At 47.7% G+C, this 18,123-nt stretch overlaps 1 protein-coding gene across 7 annotated transcripts in view; it reads right to left on the reverse strand.

Moving 5' to 3' along the window:
* Nucleotides 1-5,152: 5,152 nt before the first annotated feature.
* The window catches only part of RGL3 (ral guanine nucleotide dissociation stimulator like 3), a 33,402-nt gene continuing 20,431 nt past the window's right edge, over nt 5,153-18,123 (reverse strand). For 3 of the 7 annotated variants that reach the window (XM_053370838.1, XM_053370841.1, XM_053370844.1), the window contains 8 exons: nt 17,459-17,536; nt 15,903-15,935; nt 15,592-15,713; nt 13,469-13,558; nt 11,469-11,613; nt 8,552-8,701; nt 7,010-7,124; nt 5,153-6,345 (listed from right to left, as the gene is read on the reverse strand). In XM_053370838.1, coding sequence (XP_053226813.1) covers nt 5,777-6,345; nt 7,010-7,124; nt 8,552-8,701; nt 11,469-11,613; nt 13,469-13,558; nt 15,592-15,713; nt 15,903-15,935; nt 17,459-17,536 — 1,302 coding nt within the window. In that variant the 3' untranslated portion in view covers nt 5,153-5,776. The remainder of the gene's footprint in view (nt 6,346-7,009; nt 7,125-8,551; nt 8,702-11,468; nt 11,614-13,468; nt 13,559-15,591; nt 15,714-15,902; nt 15,936-17,458; nt 17,537-18,123) is intronic. The other 4 variants (XM_053370840.1, XM_053370842.1, XM_053370843.1 and 1 more) reach the window with 4 other exon arrangements.

Raw genomic sequence — 18,123 nt, forward strand, 5'->3', positions numbered from 1 at the left:
ATTTCTGAAAAAAATTGACTTATAAATGAAGGGTCTCTTGGGGTGCAGCTAAATCTATGGATTTTGCCTCCATTTGTTACATATAGGATAGCCCAATCATGGGGGATGGCGATTGTTCATAATATTTATTTTGTGCGCTTTTCTGTTATCAGGTTGGTTTTGTTGTAACACGGATGTTATATGTGTAGCCACTTGCGAGCGTCTTGTGATTTTTAAAAAAGTCATTCTCATTGGTTTCCAAAGAAAAACACACGGAAGTGGGTCATTAGAATGAATTGATTTTAGAATGTATTTCAATTACAGTGGTACCTCAGGTTACAGATGCTTCAAGTTACATACGCTTCAGGTTACAGACTCCAATAACCCAGAAATAGTGCTTCAGGTTAAGAACTTTGCTTCAGGATGAGAACAGAAATTGTGTGGTGGCGGCGCGGTGGCAGCAGGAGGCCCCATTAGCTAAAGTGGTGCCCAGTGGCGTAGCGTGGGGGGTGCAGGGGGGGCCGGCCGCAGCTCTCTGCCCCTACCTGGCTCCACGGGTTAGGGGGCGCAAATTACTTGCCTTGCCCCGGGTGCTGACAACCCACGCTACGCCACTGGTGGTGCCTCAGGTTAAGAACAGTTTCAGGTTAAGTATGGACCTCCAGAACAAATTAAGTACTTAACCTGAGGTACCACTGTAATTGATTATGATTTTATGTAAACTGTGTTATTTTACTGTTGTTAGCCACTCTGAGCCCGGCTTCAGCTGGGGAGGGCGGGATATAAATAAATTATTATTATTATCATCATCATCATCGAAGTGAAAGCTCAGCAACCAGAGGTGAAGGAGCTCTCCTCCAATCATAGAATCACAGATCTTGTCCTTCCTTCTGCAATGCAGGAATCTTTTGACCAAAAATGCCAGGGATGGGGGGATGGGGAGCAGAGAGGGGGCTCCTGGTTGCTCACACAGCTACTCTTCCTGCTCTTTCGGAAAAGCCCAGTCATTCTGCCTACTTGCAACCCCAGGTTTGTGCCACTGCATTCTACAAACGCATGGCGACATTTTCAGGGAGTAGAAAAGAGGGAACGGCAAAGCACATGGGCTTGTCTCACGTTTCCAGAGACTTTCCAAAGACCACTCCCTGTGCATGTGCGTGAGCAAAACCCCAAAGCAGGTCGCTAGAGCAAGCGGCCTCTGTGCCAGTGCTAGATTTGGGAGGTGTGGGCCTTGGGGAGAAAAGTAGGCACAAACAAAAAGTGTTTGGCAGTGATAAGGCTCTAGCAGCTCTGTGCTCTCCTGCACAGCGGTTGTTTATCCCAGCCACGCTGTACTTTTTGAAAACATCCTCACGAAGTTATTCAAGCCATAGCTTCTTATCTGATTCCCCTCCTCATTGGGCTGTTATATAGCTGCTGCTGCTTCCATCCCCAAAAAGAACTTTTCCCCCTGACCCAATTTAGTTTTTTAAAAGCCAGAACAACAACAAAAAACCCTATTCCATTTTCTCCAAAGTATATGTGATATATTATAGGCCTAGTGAGATCAGAGCTCTGCTAGACTGGGTCAAATCTGTTTTTAGTCCACTCTCTGGTCTACCCAGTGCCTGCATCTGCTTTCTCAACATGAGTAATTTTATATTTTATAAATTTCTATCGCGGCCCCTAGTTCTCACTCCCGAATCAAAAGCCCTTGAACAATTTAGACTTCCCCAGTGGTCTGATCGCTTGATCATTTTGCTCGCGCTCTTCTGCTCCCTTTTCTGTACCTACAGCACCTTTCTTGAGAAGAGGTGGCCAAAAAACTGCACACAAAATATTCTAAATGCAGCAACGCCATACAAAGGCATGACAGTACCGGCTGATTCTCCCACCTCCACTTCCCTCAACAACAACCCCCCACACACAATTTTTTTTATTTCATCCTAATTCTTAGCCCTATTCACCACCACCACAAACTGAATTGATGTTTTCATTTATGTGTTGACCTGATTAGTATTGCAGTTCTACATTGTTGGTCATACATAAACCTCATGTATATGCAAAGCTAGAAAATAAATAAATACAACAATGTAAGTTGCCCCAACGGGCATCGCCTTGTTTATTTCGCAAATCGATTTGCTGTTTTGTTGCCTAGTCATCCATTCTGACAAAAGCTCTTTGCTGTCTCCTCGAGTTTTCGCCATCTGGTAAACGCAAGATTTGGGCTAAGTCAGTGCCCCTCACTTGGCTGATGTAGATATGTTCTTAGTATACAGTCTGATTTTACATTCAGTTGTACTTAAATGAAACATTTACTATTGTATTGTATTCTGATGCTGTTCCTTCTTCTGGGATTGTGTGAACAATGAAGGCCGAGTTATGAATAATTTAATTAATTAGTTAATCAAAACTTGACTATTTTGGTATCATTGCAAATTTGGCTCCCAACTGCTTACAACAATATTTATGAATAATATCAATGGTTATAATAACTCACAACTCACTTTCCTCCATTGTGAAAACTGTCTATTTATTCAATCCTGTCCTCTTGCTTCCTATCCTTTAACATATCTCACTGCCTACCTAATGATTGGATGGAAATTTATAGTTAATTATATTAAACCATAGCTAGGGATTTCAGGACCAGGGATTGATTATATGCTCATTAACTCAAAACTGTAACAGGGAAACCTGAACGTATGGCAGTCATAGTTGAATAGCCCATTGATTTTGCTAAGGCTGAACAAAGCGCTCACTGTATTGTCCCAAATAAAAGCCACACTTTTTTTCCAAATTCTGACTGTGAAAAGTTTAAAGTGTGGCTTAAATTCACCACCTCACAAAAATGGGCTTTTACGATATCGCTACCGAAACAAACATACGGTAAAACGGAACCAAAAAAAATGTTTTATTGCTGATTTGAGAGCTTGAGACTATTTATTTGCCATTTACGGGTGTGAGTGCCTGCGGAATTGTAGCAATTGAATAGCGATTTGTGATTTGCACGATTGTGGGCTTTGTGGGCTTGCAAGATCAAAGGCTTAAATTAGCTTGGAATTACAATTCTACCAACCGCAGAAATTTTCAACCTGTAACCCAATTTTAAGGGAGCGGCTTATATTTGGGTATTGTCTTTCTCTCTCCCCCCCTTGAATTTTAAAGGTGTGGCTTATTTGCGGGTGCAGCTTATATTCAGGCCAATACGGCAAGTCTTTCCTTGACTGCTTTGCAAATCCCAGTGTCAGGGGCAGAGGCGGAATAGTGGAGATTGCCTCCCCATTCCTGACCCTTCCAGGGAAGAGGAAGAGGAAGACAGTTTAGATTTACAACAGTGGTTTGCAGGAGGTCACAACTCAGAGGCAGATGAGGGGGAAAGTTGGGAAATAATGGGAGAGGAGGAGCAGGCAGAGCCAGAACAGCAGCTGGCTGACACATTGTCATTTGAAGGATTCTAGACCCTCCATCTCCCAGAACCCGGCAAGCCTTAAAAGTAGGAGAGCAAAGAGCTCAAAGGCAGAGGGCATGGAGCAGCACCCGTAGAGGAGATGATGAGAATGTGGGAGAAACGGAGGGGTGGAGATCCAAGAGGCTGGGTTCTATAGCCTCTCTCTGTAAAGGATGAAATAAAAAAGGATGGTAAGAAACTCTTCCTTGCCTTTATGATTTCCTGGGCAACCAGCTGGTAGCCGCTGACAGCACCCTGACACCCAGTCTAAAATTACTTGCCACCAAAGTTTAACATTACAGTTTGGAAGTCAGTCCTGTGGAGTAGGAGACGACATATATTCCATTGGGTTGAATGGTGCTTTTGTAAGGACTGATAGCTTTGATAATACAGTGGTACCTCTGGTTAAGAACTTAATTCGTTCCAGAGGTCCATTCTTAACCTGAAACTGTTCTTAACCTGAGGTACCACTTTAGCTAATGGGGCCTCCTGCTGCCGCCACACAATTTCTATTCTCATCCTGAAGTAAAGTTCTTAACCCGAGGTACTACTGTAAATTTGATTGATGGCTGCTATCAATGTGCAGAAAGAAAGAGCAGCCATTCTAGGTCTGGTTCCCTAACCTAAAAGAGGAGAGGTCTCGGTCAGGTTTTGCTTTCGTACCACCTCCTTTTGTGTTACTCTTCTAGTTCCTGGTTCCTCCAGCCGGGGAGGGCAGGGTACAAACAAAATTATTATTATTATTATTATTATTATTATTATTATTATTATTATTAGTTCTCTCTGCCAGGGCAAAGTGCACAGCTTCTGCAGAACAGATAGAGTTGGCGAAATCCTGAAAGTTTGCATTTCACCAAATTATTTTATTGAAGGGTGAGTCTCATGCAAAGTCAGCTGTTAGTGTGGTATAGTGGTTAAGAGCAGTGGACTTGTAATCTGGTGAACTGGGTTTGATTTCCCGCTCCTCCACATGCAGCTGCTGGGTGACCTTGGGCTAGTCACACTTCTCTGAAGTCTCTCAGCCTCACTCACCTCACAGAGTGTTTGTTGTGGCAGAGGAAGGGAAAGGAGATTGTTAGCCACTTTGAGACTCCTTAGGGTAGTGATAAAGCAGGATATCAAATCCAAACTGCTGCTCCTCCTCCTCCTCCTCCTCCTCTTCTTCTTCTTCTAATACAGGTCTGGAAGTCCAACACATACTTCCAGCTACAAGCTCACTGTCAGACAAGAGCTACCACTAGGCCTCCCTGCCACCCACCCACCTCTGCTCTTGACTACAGTGTTTAATTCTGGAGGGAGAATAAGGGAGTGAGGTGTTGCATTCCTCTGCAAAATATGGCTTGTCTCACTCAGGGCTGGCCCAAGACATTTTGGCACCTGAGACAAGCCACAGAATGTTTTCCCCCCTCCCTGCCAGGGAAGAAGGGGGAGGGAAAATTTATATCAGGAATAAGTGGGGGGTTTTTTGTTTGTTTGTTTTTTTGGAGATTTACACTGGGAACAAAGAGGTGAATGAAGATCTACATCAGGAACAAGAAGGGGAATCAAATCAACCTTGCTTGGTGGTTGAACTGGGAATCAAAGGCCGTGGGGTTTATATATGTGACAACAGCCACAAGGATGCTACAAGCCCAGAGATGGAAGGAAGAGATAACCCCGACGAGAGAAGAATGGCAAACCAAGTTGATGGACTATGCCAAAATGGCGAAATTAACTGGGAAGCTCAGAAATCAAGAAGACAAGAACTTTAAGAAACAATGGGAAAAGTTCATAATTTATTTACGAGACCACTGTAAGCAGGTTAAAACATTAGCAGGATTTTAACCACACTTGTAAAGTAATGGAAAGTATGGATAATTTAGAAGGATGAAAAATTTGGATAAGTACTGATTTGCAGTTGTAAATATGATTACTAGGACCCATGTAAGGGATGGGGGAAGTCAGGAGATTCAGAGTAATCTCAATATTTGGATTCGGAATTGTTTTCTGTTACATGTTTATACTTAAAAAAAATCAAATAAAAATTTTATTTAAAAAAATAAAGTCACTGGTGGCAAATGTCATAAATCAAAAAGAGGGGGGAAAATGAAACAAAACACCAGGACACTGGCACCCTGTGGCACCTCTGATCTCCACTGGCAAGGCTCTGCTTACCTGGCTTGCATCAGTTGTGTTTTGTACTGAATGGCCTGTAAGCCCATCTCTCTTGGCTCTAGGATTCTAGGATTACTGAGGGGAGGCTGGGGAGAGGACAGCTACGGAACCTCACAGTGGCCAATCCATTAACATCATCGCTCCCTCGTGGGGCACTCAGTTTTCCTGGCCATTTGCGTGTGGTCTCATGGAGGTGAGGGTCTCTATTCGGAGAGATTAGCTGGGGCCCTGAGCGCCCAGTTCTAGGTCAGGACTGCTCAGAGCTTCTAGAGTTTGGGAAGCTGAAAGGCAAGGGACGTCACAGTGACTGAGGGACCCTGACCAAAGGGATGCCCTTGAGGAATAGCAAAGGGGTGATTGGCATGAAGAAGAAGGAGTCTTTGGCCTCTGCGAGGAGGAGGGCAGAACAACATGGGATGGAGCTGGACCGAAGGATGAGTGGCGAGAAAGAGGCAGGTAGGAAGGAGGAGAGCTTGGTGGCTCATTTGGTGGCTGCCTGGAGGAAGGAGATGGAAATGGGGGTGCCAGGAGACACGAAGCTAGCCAGAGCTGTGGGGATGGTGAGCCATGTGGGGACAGGCCAGGAGGGCCTAAGTGTGGAGAACTGCAAGACGATGAAGCTCCGGTGCCACGGTCCTTGTGTGTGCCATGGAGCGTGGCTTTGCTACCAGGCTGCATGGTCCCAATGGAGTTGGGGGCTCCTTCCTTGGGGCAGAGGAGAAAGTCGTGGGGGCCAGCGGGGTTCATAGCATAGAAGGCATTGGCGCCATCGGGGATCAGTAGCTCTTGAAGGATAAAGAGAGAGAGAGAGAGAGAGAGAGAGAGAGAGAGAGAGAGAGAACATGAGTGATGCCAACAATGTTTTCCCCTCCATCCGGGTCCTGTGACCCGGAAACTACAACTAATCCAGAATGCGGCAGCTAGACTGGTGACTGGGAGCAGGCGCTGAGACCATATAACACCGGTCTTGAAAGACCTACATTGGCTCCCAGTACGTTTCAGAGCACCATTCAAATTGTTGGTGCTGACCTTTAAAGCCCTAAACGGCCTCGGTCCAGTATATCTGAAGGAGCGTCTCCACCCCCATCGTTCTACCCGGACACTGAGGTCCAGCGCCAAGGGCCTTCTGGCGGTTCCCTCACTGCGAGAAGCCAAGTTACAGGGAACCAGGCAGAGGGCCTTCTCGGTAGTGGCGCCCGCCCTGTGGAACGCCTTCCCATCAGATGTCAAAGAGAACAACAACTACCAGACTTTTAGAAGACACCTGAAGGCAGCCCTGTTTAGGAAAGCTTTTAATGTTTGATGTATTACAGTAATTTAATATTTTTTTGGAAGCCGCCCAGAGTGGCTGGGGAAGCCCAGCCAGATGGGCAGGGTATAAATAATAAATTATATTATTATTATTATTATTATTATTATTATTATTATTATTATTATCCCTCTCCTCACCTTGACCATCTCCCAACAGCTGCAGGAGCCGGTAGTTGTGCAGCGAGTGCCCTTCCAAGTTGTGCTTCTGCAATGCACGCTGAACTACAGCCGTGGTCTTATCCTGGCTGGTGATCTGTGGGGGAAAGTCATCTGCTAATGAGCCACAGAAGAGGGCACAGGGGTGGCCCAGCAATGTGGCAACACAACACAGAAGGTGTCCAGAGAGGGGCAGGGGAGAATATTAACAAAAGTAGTGAAAACGCCTTCAACCACAGAGCCTAGGGCTTGCCGATCTGAAGGTCGGCGGTTCGAATCCCTGTGACGGGGTGAGCTCCCATTGCTCAGTCCCTGCTCCTGTCAACCCAGCAGTTCGAAAGCACATCAAAGTGCAAGTAGATAAATACCCGGTGGGAAGGTAAACGGCGTTTCCATGCGCTGCTCTGGTTTGCCAGAAGCGGCTCAGTCATGCTGGCCACATGACCCGGAAGCTGTACGCCGGCTCCCTTGGCCAATAAAGCGAGATGAGCGCCGCAACCCCAGAGTCGGCCACGACTGGACCTAATGGTCAGGGGTCCCTTTACCTTACTTACCTTACCTAATGCTAGCTGAATCAAAAAAGTGTCAGACTAAACCAGGGGTGGGGGGTACGTGTGGCTTTCTTGGCGTTTGTTGGGCTCAAACCTGCATGAAGTGGGATGAAGCCATTTGTCATGGGCCAGGAGTTGGCTTCACCTGCTGAGCAGCAGCCTGAAGGAGCAGAAGGCAAAGTCGTGATTCGCAGCTTGGAAGTTTAGACAGCCAATCACGTTGGGAGTGGGAGTGGCTCAGGCTTTCAGGAATGTATATAAGCAGTTGCTTTGCCCCTGTTTCCCAGTTATGTAGATCAATAAAGGTTCTTGCTGTTATCACTGCGTCTTGTCTCATGGGAACCCACCTACACTTCACTCTTGACCTTAGGACTAGACTGAACTTCTCGGTAGTGGCACCTGCCCTGTGGAACCCTCTCCCACCAGATGTCAAAGAGAAAAACAACTACCATACTTTTAGAAGACATCTGAAGACAGCCCTGTTTAGTGAAGCTTTTAATGTTTGACAGACTATTGGATTTTAATATTTTGTTGGAAGCCACCCAGAGTGGCTGGGAAAACCCAGCCAGATGGGCGGGGTATAAATAAATTATTATTATTATTATTATTATTATTATTATTATTATTATTATTAACCTTGGACTCTGCCTCCAGGCAAGTACTCCCCTACCGAGACTCAATTGGTTGGCTGGCTTCTCCCTCCACTGAGCTCTGCCATGGCTGGCAGCACAGGACTATGACACTGTTTGCCTCAGGTGGTGGATCTGACCCTTGCCCTGCCCCGCCATTGTGTCGCTACCTGCTCCTCTGGGACTTTGCCCATGCTGCTGAAGCAGCACTGTTTCCCTCACTGTGTAGGGCCTCTATGCGCTCCTCCCCTGCCAGGAAATCTTCACCCCCACACGCAGACATGATGCACACCATCCAGTCATGTCCAGATGTTCCTGGCAGCTTGTGTCCCTTGTCAACTCACCACAATGCTGCGATACAGGTTGCCGTTGCCATGCACATCGTCCATGCTGACGCGGATGATGCGCGACTCTGTCCCTCGTTGCTTGGAGATGGGAGATGGCGGGGGCGGCTCCAGCGGAAGGCAGGGCCTTAGCTGCGGTACAGACAGATTCTGGTCAGGAGAAGACAACCGAAAAGGGGACCAGGAGATGAATCCATGAGTTGTGACTCCCTTTCCGCCCCACATTTCCATTACCTCTCTGGCCACCAACACCATCAAAACATCTTGCTCAGAAGTTTCTGCCACTTCACTTGCTGATATGTGCATTGGTGCTAAATGAAAGCTGGCTCTTCGTGGGTTACCAGATGTTGTTGGGTGACAGCTCCCATCAACCCTGACCTCTAGCTCTGGGGCTAGGGATGATGGGAGTTGTAGTTGAACAACTTTTGGTGACCCAAGGTGAAAGCATGACTGGTCTTCAGGGCCGGCCTATCCAACAATATCAAAATAAGCTCCAATAAACAAGAAGGGAAGACTCAAGAATAGAAGCAGACCTCAGAACACTCCAAGCAGCCTTTGGAAGGTACAGCCCATAGAATGATTCCTGCTACTCCTATCTTCAATGGACAGAAACTATTGGAACAAAAGACATTCGGTGGAAACTAAAGACTCTATACCTGTAGCTGAGGATAATTGTTTGAACCCTTCCAATGGATATGGGGGGGAAGGGAGGGGAAGGAAAAATTGTTTGGGAAATTTAAAAATTGGAAGGAGATAATATAATGTATGTAAAAATCCCAAAATAAAAATAAAATAAATATTCCTGCTACTCCCCAGAGGAGGAGGAGATGAGTGGGGGTGATAGGGGACCCTACTGAGGGGAACAGAGGCAGTAGTGTGTGGAGGAAACAGGATGTCATGGGAGGTGTGCTGTCTTCTGGGTTCCCTATCATCTATCTATCATCTATCTATCTATCTATCTATCTATCTATCTATCTATCATCTATCATCTATCTATCATCTATCTGTCTGTCTGTCTATCTATCTATCTATCTATCTATCTATCTATCTATCTATCTATCTATCTATCATCTATCTATCTATCATCTATCTATATCTATCTATCTATCTATCTATCTATCTATCTATCTATCTATCATCTATCATCTATCTATCTATCTATCTATCTATCATCTATCATCTATCTATTAAAATTGTATATTGCCCTTCATCCCAAGATCCATAGGGCGGTTCACAGCATAAAAATACAAAATGAACACACAAAACATACCAAAATCCTCCCCTCCCCCACTGACGCATTGAAAAGGTATTTATTTACAAAATACATATATCTAGAGATCTGCTCTTCCCAGCTGTCAGAGATGAGAATCTCTCCATTTCTGTTTAGAGTCTAAACACCCCAGAACCAGTCCCGGAAGTGAAGTACTGTACTAATCAGTGGCTCCATCAAGGGCATCTGATGCAAGCTTGAATACCTACCAAGTGCCCTGGACATCCCATCTTTTGCACGAGAGCACAGAGGCCATTTTGGGTGCTGCGCTCTCACTCCCCCACAACCCCCCCCACAACACTTTATCCAAGCGAGAGTGAGGCATGGGTCACGTGACTTGCCTGGGAGCACATCCCAGAAGATGCACATCCTAGTTTTGGATCTCAAAAGTTGGGTGGCATGAACTTGCACCAGGGTGCATCCCAACATTTTATATTGCTGAAGTGGGGGTGGGGTGGGAGAGTGGGACAGGGACTTCCCTAAATCTTGGCTTTATTGGTCAATCATACCATTTTTTTCCAGCCACAGGGGTAAAAAATGACTGGTAAATTATTACAGTCATACCTCATGTTGTGTCCGCTTCAGGTTGCGTGTTTTCGTCTTGCATCCCACGGCAACCCGGAAGTACTGAAATGGGTTACTTCCGGGTTTCGCTGCTCACGCCTGCGTAGAAGCGCCAAATCGTGCCACGTGTCTGCGCAGACACGGTGCTTCGAACTGTGGGCTTTCCACGCTACAGACGGGCCTCCGGAACGGATCCCATCCATACACGAGGTAACACTGTACACCGTTCTTGTATTATAACAATAGCTTTTAATATCTATTCCTTTCACATGTGTTGCTTTGATAGGCTCATTTTTGGCTAGAAATGAAATCAGCCTACCACACCAATTATTATTATTATTATTATTATTATTATTATTATTATTATTTATACCCCACTCATCTGGCCGCCCCCGCCCCCAGCCACACTGGGCGGCTTCCAACAAAATATTAAAATACAATGGGTTAAACATTAAAAGCTTCCCTAAACAGGGCTGCCTTCAGGTGTCATCTAAAAGTCTGGTAGTTGTTTTTCTCTTTGACATCTGGTGAGAGGGCGTTCCACAGGGTGGGTGCCACTACCGAGAAGGCCCTCTGCCTGGTTCTCTGTAACTTGGCTTTTCGCAGTGAGGGAACCACCACAAGGCCCTTGGTGCTGGACCTCAGTGTCCAGGCTGAACGATGGGGGTGGAGACGCTCCTTCAGCGATGCCGTCTCTTTGGCAACTGCATTACAAATCCCCAAGAGAATTTGCCTTCTTCTGCTTGCCCCTTGCTCTGCTCCATATTTCACCACCATCACGGGTGCAACTGGCAGTGACGCAAGTGCAGGCCTTTTGGGTGTGGGCACCCAGGCTGTGCACCCAAAGAGACTCTGCTGCTCCCTTTCGAGATGCTCTGTCCCAGCTGTTTTATTTTGACAGGCATTTGGTTTATGTTGATTATTTTCTCCCCTTCTGTTTTATAGCAACATACAGACTTCTGCATTTTATGTTATGCCCTGGTTAGCTGTCTCGGTCACATAATGAGATCTTCTAAGATTGTGAGTTGTTTCAGGGACCAAGAGAACGGGACACAAACGGTTTTATAAAGAAAAATAAGCTACCTTGCTAGTGGGGAGTCCCCGAGTTGGTGAACAAGGGGTGCTGGATGCATCTTCAGAGGAAAGGCTGCTGCAGGAACCCAGCGGTGAGATTCCGGGCTTCTCAGGGCTTGGAGAAGCAGCAGAGGCTTCTGAGCCCAGGAGAAGTCTGCAAAGGAAGAACAGAGGCAGTGACTCAGGTGTAGGAGCATCATTGTCAGGTAGTGGTTAGTTGTGTATCAGACAAGAGCTCCAGGGTCATATTCCTACTTCGCCATGATATTCATTTGGTGACCTTGGGCCAGTCAGCATACCCATGTTAGAATTCCCGCTCCATGATTGCAGTCATGAGATTGTTGTCTATCACATGACGGTTTATGTTTTGACTCCACAAAGTGGGAAGTGACGGAGACAGGATATTTGTGTTACTGTGTTCCGTGAAGGGGGACTATTGTCTTTTTCTCTTTGCTGTCTGATGCTAGAGAAAGAGGGAGCGGTGTTGCAATGCTCCGTGTGTGTTTATATGTAAATAAAGTAGATTAGCCAAAATGCTGAGTTGCTGTTATGCAAACTGTGAAGACTCTGCGGATCCCTAAGTGTGCCAATGTCTGTTGGCATCGGTCGCTGTGATGTTTGGGCTGAAGAAAGCTTATGAAGCTCCTGAACGATCGAGGAGGGAGGGAACATGCCAGTCGGGCATGTGTCTCTGCCAGGGTCCTACTTGAGTGTAGGCTGAACTCCTGACAACCCAAGCATAGTTTGCCTTGCAAGATTGTTGTGAGGATAAATATGGAAGGAAGGAACCATTTATGCCTCCTACAGAACAAATCTCTCTTTCATCACCAATACACATGACACTGTACTCAGTAATAATATAAATCTTGGGCTTGCATGGACCAGCAGATCCATCCATTGCCATACACTCACGGTGTGGCCTCGGCCATTGCACTGCCTCTCAACTTGAGTGCTCCGAACTCTTGGGAAAAATCAGGTTGCCAACTTTTATTTCTTTTACTTGGGACTCCTAGTCATGTGTAGCTATGCAGAGAAGGGGAATTGAACAGGCGGTGCTTTCTCCGACAGCATACCCCTCCAACATTCCTCAGATGACAATAGGGACAGTTCTCACTGCCCACAACAGACCATTCTTGACCCCCCATTTTTAGTCATCTCCTTTCCCCCCCAAAGCATTTCCTACGAGAAGAAGGGCAAGTGCTATCAACACCACACCAACAGGACACACACCATCTGCTGCCCCGAGAAAACCCCTTAATCCCTATTTTATTTTATTCTTTGGAAGATTTACAAAAAGGAAATCTAGGATCAATTCAGAAGTTGGGATGGCTTTCATAATTATGGGACTATCCCTGGAAAACCAGGACACTTGGAAGGTATGCAGCAGTGTACCTGTAGGCCAGGCAAAGATTGGTCTGCCTGACAGCTGTTCTAGATGCAATAACCTTGTCAGAAAAAAACAGCTACTATGGGGAGGGAGGTGAGTGATCCCTTCCCTTAGGTAAAGCAGCCATTCTTCTAGATCAGGAATGAGGAACCTCAGCCAAGAAGGCTGCCAGGCTGGTTTTTAACCCAAGGGTGGCCCAACTGCAAAAGTGTAATCATGCCAGGGCATGCGATTTTTCGGAGGCAGACCAGGCCTAGTGGGAGGCAATGCCCAATCTCTCCAGCTTCACTTCCTCTGCCTCAAAAAACAACAACACAGAACGGGGTTCTCCAGGAGGCCGAAGGTCATCAGACAGAAGGGAAGTTTGTCCCAAGCATGGCAGGGTAGGAGCAGGGGGCACGAAGGAGAAAGGGGCAGGGAAGGAGCAGCGGGGCCAGCCCACCCATGAGGCGGACTGAGGCACCTGCCTCGGGCAGCAGAATCCCATGTGACCCCGGCAAGCAAGGCTTCAGCAGGGGGGAGCACCTTCCCATCTTGCCTTGGGTGGCAAAACAGGATGGGCTGCCCCCAAGGAGCAGCCACAGGAAGTGTGCCCCCTCACAGAACCCGAAGGCTGACTTACGAACTGAAGCGCTTGGTCAGGCTGCGATGCAGCTTCGGCGAGTTGGGACAGGAGTCAGCTGGTGGCTCAATCACACGGGAAATCCGGTAGCTGCAGAGGGAGGAGAGCAGAAGAATGGCTATATCCACCCAGGCATGGCCTCCCACTCTTCTCTGTTGGTGTGTCTCTGTTCAACTGTCGCTTCTGATACCCTGCTGCCCTGCAATTTCTCAAAAAGGACATGCCTGGCTCTTTCCCTTGGCATCTGCCTTGTGCCACCCTCACAGTTATGCAGCCTGGTTTAGGGGTGGGACTGCAGGAAGGCCAGGAAAAAAAGACTTCCTCTCTTCCCATCCTTTTAGCTTCTCTCGGTCCCACCACCCTCTCAGGCACGCTTGGTGGGGACATGGGAGAGGGCCTTCTCGGTGGTGGCTGCCTCCAGACAACTCCCTCCCTGGAGAAGCCAGACTGGCTCCCTCCTTGTCGTCCTCCTGTCAGGTGGTGAAGACCTTTGTGTTCCAACAGGTTGTTGGGAGCTGAGTACTTTTAAGGAAAGGACTGTTGCCATACTGTTTATAATTGTAATTATTGGTATGGGGGGTGTTTGTGTGTGTGTGTTTTTTTTCTTTGTTCTTAGTGGTTCTTATTTTTATCTGTAAGCTGCCTTGAGTCCCATCAGGGAAAAAGGAAGGGCATAAATAAATGAATAATAATAAATGAATAATTAGCTGTGTAGCCCACAGTGTGAACTTTGGGGGAAGATTATTCTTGCTCTTGAACTTGGGCACCTAGGGAAGAGAGGATGGGTGCACATTCCCTGTGCACTTTTAATAATAATAATAATAATAATAATAATAATAATAATAATAATAAATTTTATTTATACCCCGCCCTCCCCAGCCGAAGCTGGGCTCAGGGCAGCTACCAACAATCAAAATAATCCAACTTTCTAAAAACCTTTCATTATAAAAATTAATTAAAATCAAATTGATGGCAACCATTAAGCAAAATTCTGTGCAGATTGCCAGAGGAGGGGGTCAGGCTGCGCCCTGACCAAAGGCCTGGTGGAACAGCTCTGTCTTACAGGCCCTGCGGAAAGATGTCAGGTCCTGCAGGGCCCTAGTCTCTTGTGACAGAGCGTTCCACCAGATTGGAGCCGCGGCCGAGAAAGCCCTGGCTCTAGTTGAGGCCAGCCTAACCTCTCTGTGGCCTGGGATCTTCAGGATGTTTTTATTTGCAGACCCTAAGTTCTTCTGTGGGACATACCAGGAGAGGCGGTCCCGTAGGTACGAGGGTCCAAGGCCATATAGGGCTTTAAAGGTTAAAACCAGCACCTTAAACCTGATCCTGTACTCCACTGGGAGCCAGTGCAGCTGGTATAGTACCGGATGAATGTGATCTCGCAGCGAAGACCCCATAAGGATTCTCGCGGCGGCATTCTGCACCCGCTGGAGTTTCTGGGTCAGTCTCAAGGGCAGCCCCACGTAGAGCGAGTTACAATAATCCAGTCTGGAGGTGACCGTCGCGTGGATCACAGTGGCTAGGTCAGGGAGAGAGAGATAAGGAGCCAACTGCTTAGCTTGGTGGAGATGAAAAAATGCCGCCTTTGTTATAGCTGTAATCTGCGCCTCCATAGAGAGGGAGGTATCGAAGATTTTAGGTATCTGATAAGTGAAGAGTCGCTATCCCAGTGGGAAAACAGCTTTGCTATAGGAGATAGGTGACATTCCCTAAGCCACTCTGTTACCATGGAGTTTTCGAGATACCAGGAGCCAGTGTGGTGCAGTGGTTAGAGTGTCTGACTAGGATGTGGGAGACCAGGGTTCAAATCCCCACTTGGCTATGAAGCTGACCAGTCACTGCCTCTCTGCCTAACCTACCTGTGAGTATTAAACGAGATAGGGGCGAGCCATGTACATCACCCTGAGCTCCTAGGTTGTATTCACTGCAGGAGTAAGTAGCACTTTGCACAACTGGAACAACTTACACTTGTGCAAAGGAACTCAATCCTCCAGAGCAGATCAGCAAGAGGGAAAGTCCTATTGCACAAGCAGTAGTCACTCCGTTTGTGCATTTATTTAGTTGGCTGCCACCCACTATCAACCATTCTCTTCCTTGGCAGAGAATCCAACACCTTTCCATACCTCTGCTCCTCAGAGAGCTGCTGGTGCTGGTGAAAGGCCAGGCGGAAGGATGGGTTTGGGCAAAGATGGTACTCTTGACATGAATCCTGCAGCTGGCAGATCCAGGAGAGGATCACTGCTTCCTGGGAGGGAAAAGACATAGCAGTGAGGTGGGCAGTGGAGCCACATTTTGCATTCCTGTGGTTTGAAAGGCAGTGCTCTTCCTCCCAGTTCCACATCCTATCATTCCCCTCCATTTCCAGTTCTGGGCACTGAGCTAAGAGATGCAGAATCCCACCCACCCCCCTCCAGCTTTTCCACCTTGGATTTACCTTGCGCCTCTTCTCAAAGTTAATGAGGTTGCTCTGTGGGATTGAAAAAGAAGACAGGGATTGTGAGCAACACCAGGAGACACAAACCACACTGCAGAGCTGTTTGAACCATCCTACAGCAGTGGTTTTCAAACAGGGGCACCCTGGGGTGCCTTGAATGATGGTCAGGGGTGCCACAGGCAACACGGGACTATGTCCCTCTTTCCTTCCCTCCTCTGATGACCTCTCCCATCTCGGCCTCCCAAAGGCTTGCACCGTTGTTGTTTGTTGCAGCAGCCCTGGCTACAAGCTCCACAGGCGAATGGTGCCTCTGGGGCTGGCCAGGAGGTGCTTCCCAGGCCCCTATGGGGTAGGTTGAAGAGACGCCTCTCTTTGGGGCAGGGGGCACAGCTCAGAGACCAGGTGCGGCAGCAGCAGCTGCCCTGAGGACTCCCAAGGAGAGAGGAGAGGAGGCTGAGGGAACCCTCCACAAGGGAGGGTGTTTCAAAAAGGGTGAGAGGCTGCCAGCTCTGCAGGCAAGGGGTGACATAACTGAGCTCCTGAGCCCCACAGGGGTGCCGCAGAAAGAACGGAGTTGGTTAAGGGAGCTGTAGACTCAAAAAGGTTGAAAACCTCTGCCCCATGTGGCTGCCAGCATTTGAAAAGCCTGAGTGCTTTTTTGTTTATAGGAAAAAAAGGTGCTGGTACGCACCATGAAGTTGTTACAGCAAGCGTCACACTTTTAATGGGGGGGGGAGTGCCAGTACTCCCTTACCCTTAAAGGTAAAGGGACCCCTGACCATTAGGTCCAGTCGTGACCGACTCTGGGGTTGCGGCGCTCATCTTGCTTTATTGGCCGAGGGAGCCGGCGGACAGCTTCCAGGTCATGTGGCCAGCAGGACTAAGCCGCTTCTGGCAAACCAGAGCAGTGCACGGAAATACCATTTACCTTCCTACCGGAGCGGTACCTATTTATCTACTTGCACTTTGATGTGCTTTCGAACTGCTAGGTTGGCAGGAGCAGGGACAGAGCAACGGGAGCTCACCCCATCACGGGGATTTGAACCGCCGACCTTCTGATCGGCAAGTCCAAGGCTCTGTGGTTTAACCCACAGCGCCACCCGGGTGTTCCCCCCTTACCCTTAAAAACCCCCAGGAAAAAGTACAGGAAACCCCAAAGGAGGAGACAAAGGCTTCATTCACTGAACAAACTGATTTATGTGCAGAGGCGGAGCTGTGCACCTGGCCATCTGCCGGGTGGAGCTAACTGCCTGCAGGGGCAGGGCAAGTGTCCCAGGGGGGGTGCTGCAGGGGTGTGTGGTGAGCATCTCAGGGGGGCAGCACAGCGATGTCACCCCCCTCAGGGATGACATCTGGGGTGAGCCACCCCTAACCGCACCCCCTTCCTCCGCCAGTGGTTACGTGACCCCCGAACCACCCTGAAGGGTTGATCTGAAACACCTGCCCAACCCAAATGGCCAGGCATCAACAGGAAGTCATTTGCCAGAGGATGCTCAGCCGTCCTGAAGAGGACAAGGGATGTTCTCGTACCACTTCTTCTTCCCCAAGATGCTCACCTCCACAAAATCTGGTAGTGCTGTGTCCAGCATGATTAGGTCAGTTAGAAAGGTGCCCAGATATGGGATGGTGGGAGCCTGCAACAAAGCACAATGGGACTCATGCACTCAGCCCTTTGATTGCCCAGAGCACCCCTCCTTGTGAAATTAAAACATTTAGTGACACTTCCTTAGCAAGATATGACCAATATGCAAATGGTGTCCAGAATGAAGGAAAAGGATGCTGTGGTTTTCACTGTTTGTTGGGTTTCCCTTCTTACTAGCAAGTTCACTCCAGGGGATTTCAAAAGAGGCGGATGTGTGCAAATCTGTGTGTGTGTGTGTGTGTGTGTGTGTGTGAAAACAAAGGTGAAATGAGATCTTCGTGAAGACTGCTAAATTGGCAGATGTGTGCATTATCAGATATACAGTGGTACCTCAGGTTACATACACTTTAGGTTATATACGCTTCAGGTTACAGACTCCGCTAACCCAGAAATATTACCTTGGGTTAAGAATTTTGCTTCAGGATGAGAACAGAAATCATGCTCTGGCGGCATGGCGGCAGCAGGAGGCCCCATTAGCTAAAGTGGTCTTCAGGTTAAGAACAGTTTCAGGTTAAGAACGGACCTCCGGAACGAATTAAGTACTTAACCTGAGGTACCACTGTAATGTAAAAATCTCAA

Source organism: Podarcis raffonei, chromosome 17, assembly GCF_027172205.1.
Source record: "Podarcis raffonei isolate rPodRaf1 chromosome 17, rPodRaf1.pri, whole genome shotgun sequence".
NCBI classification, from domain to species: domain Eukaryota; kingdom Metazoa; phylum Chordata; class Lepidosauria; order Squamata; family Lacertidae; genus Podarcis; species Podarcis raffonei.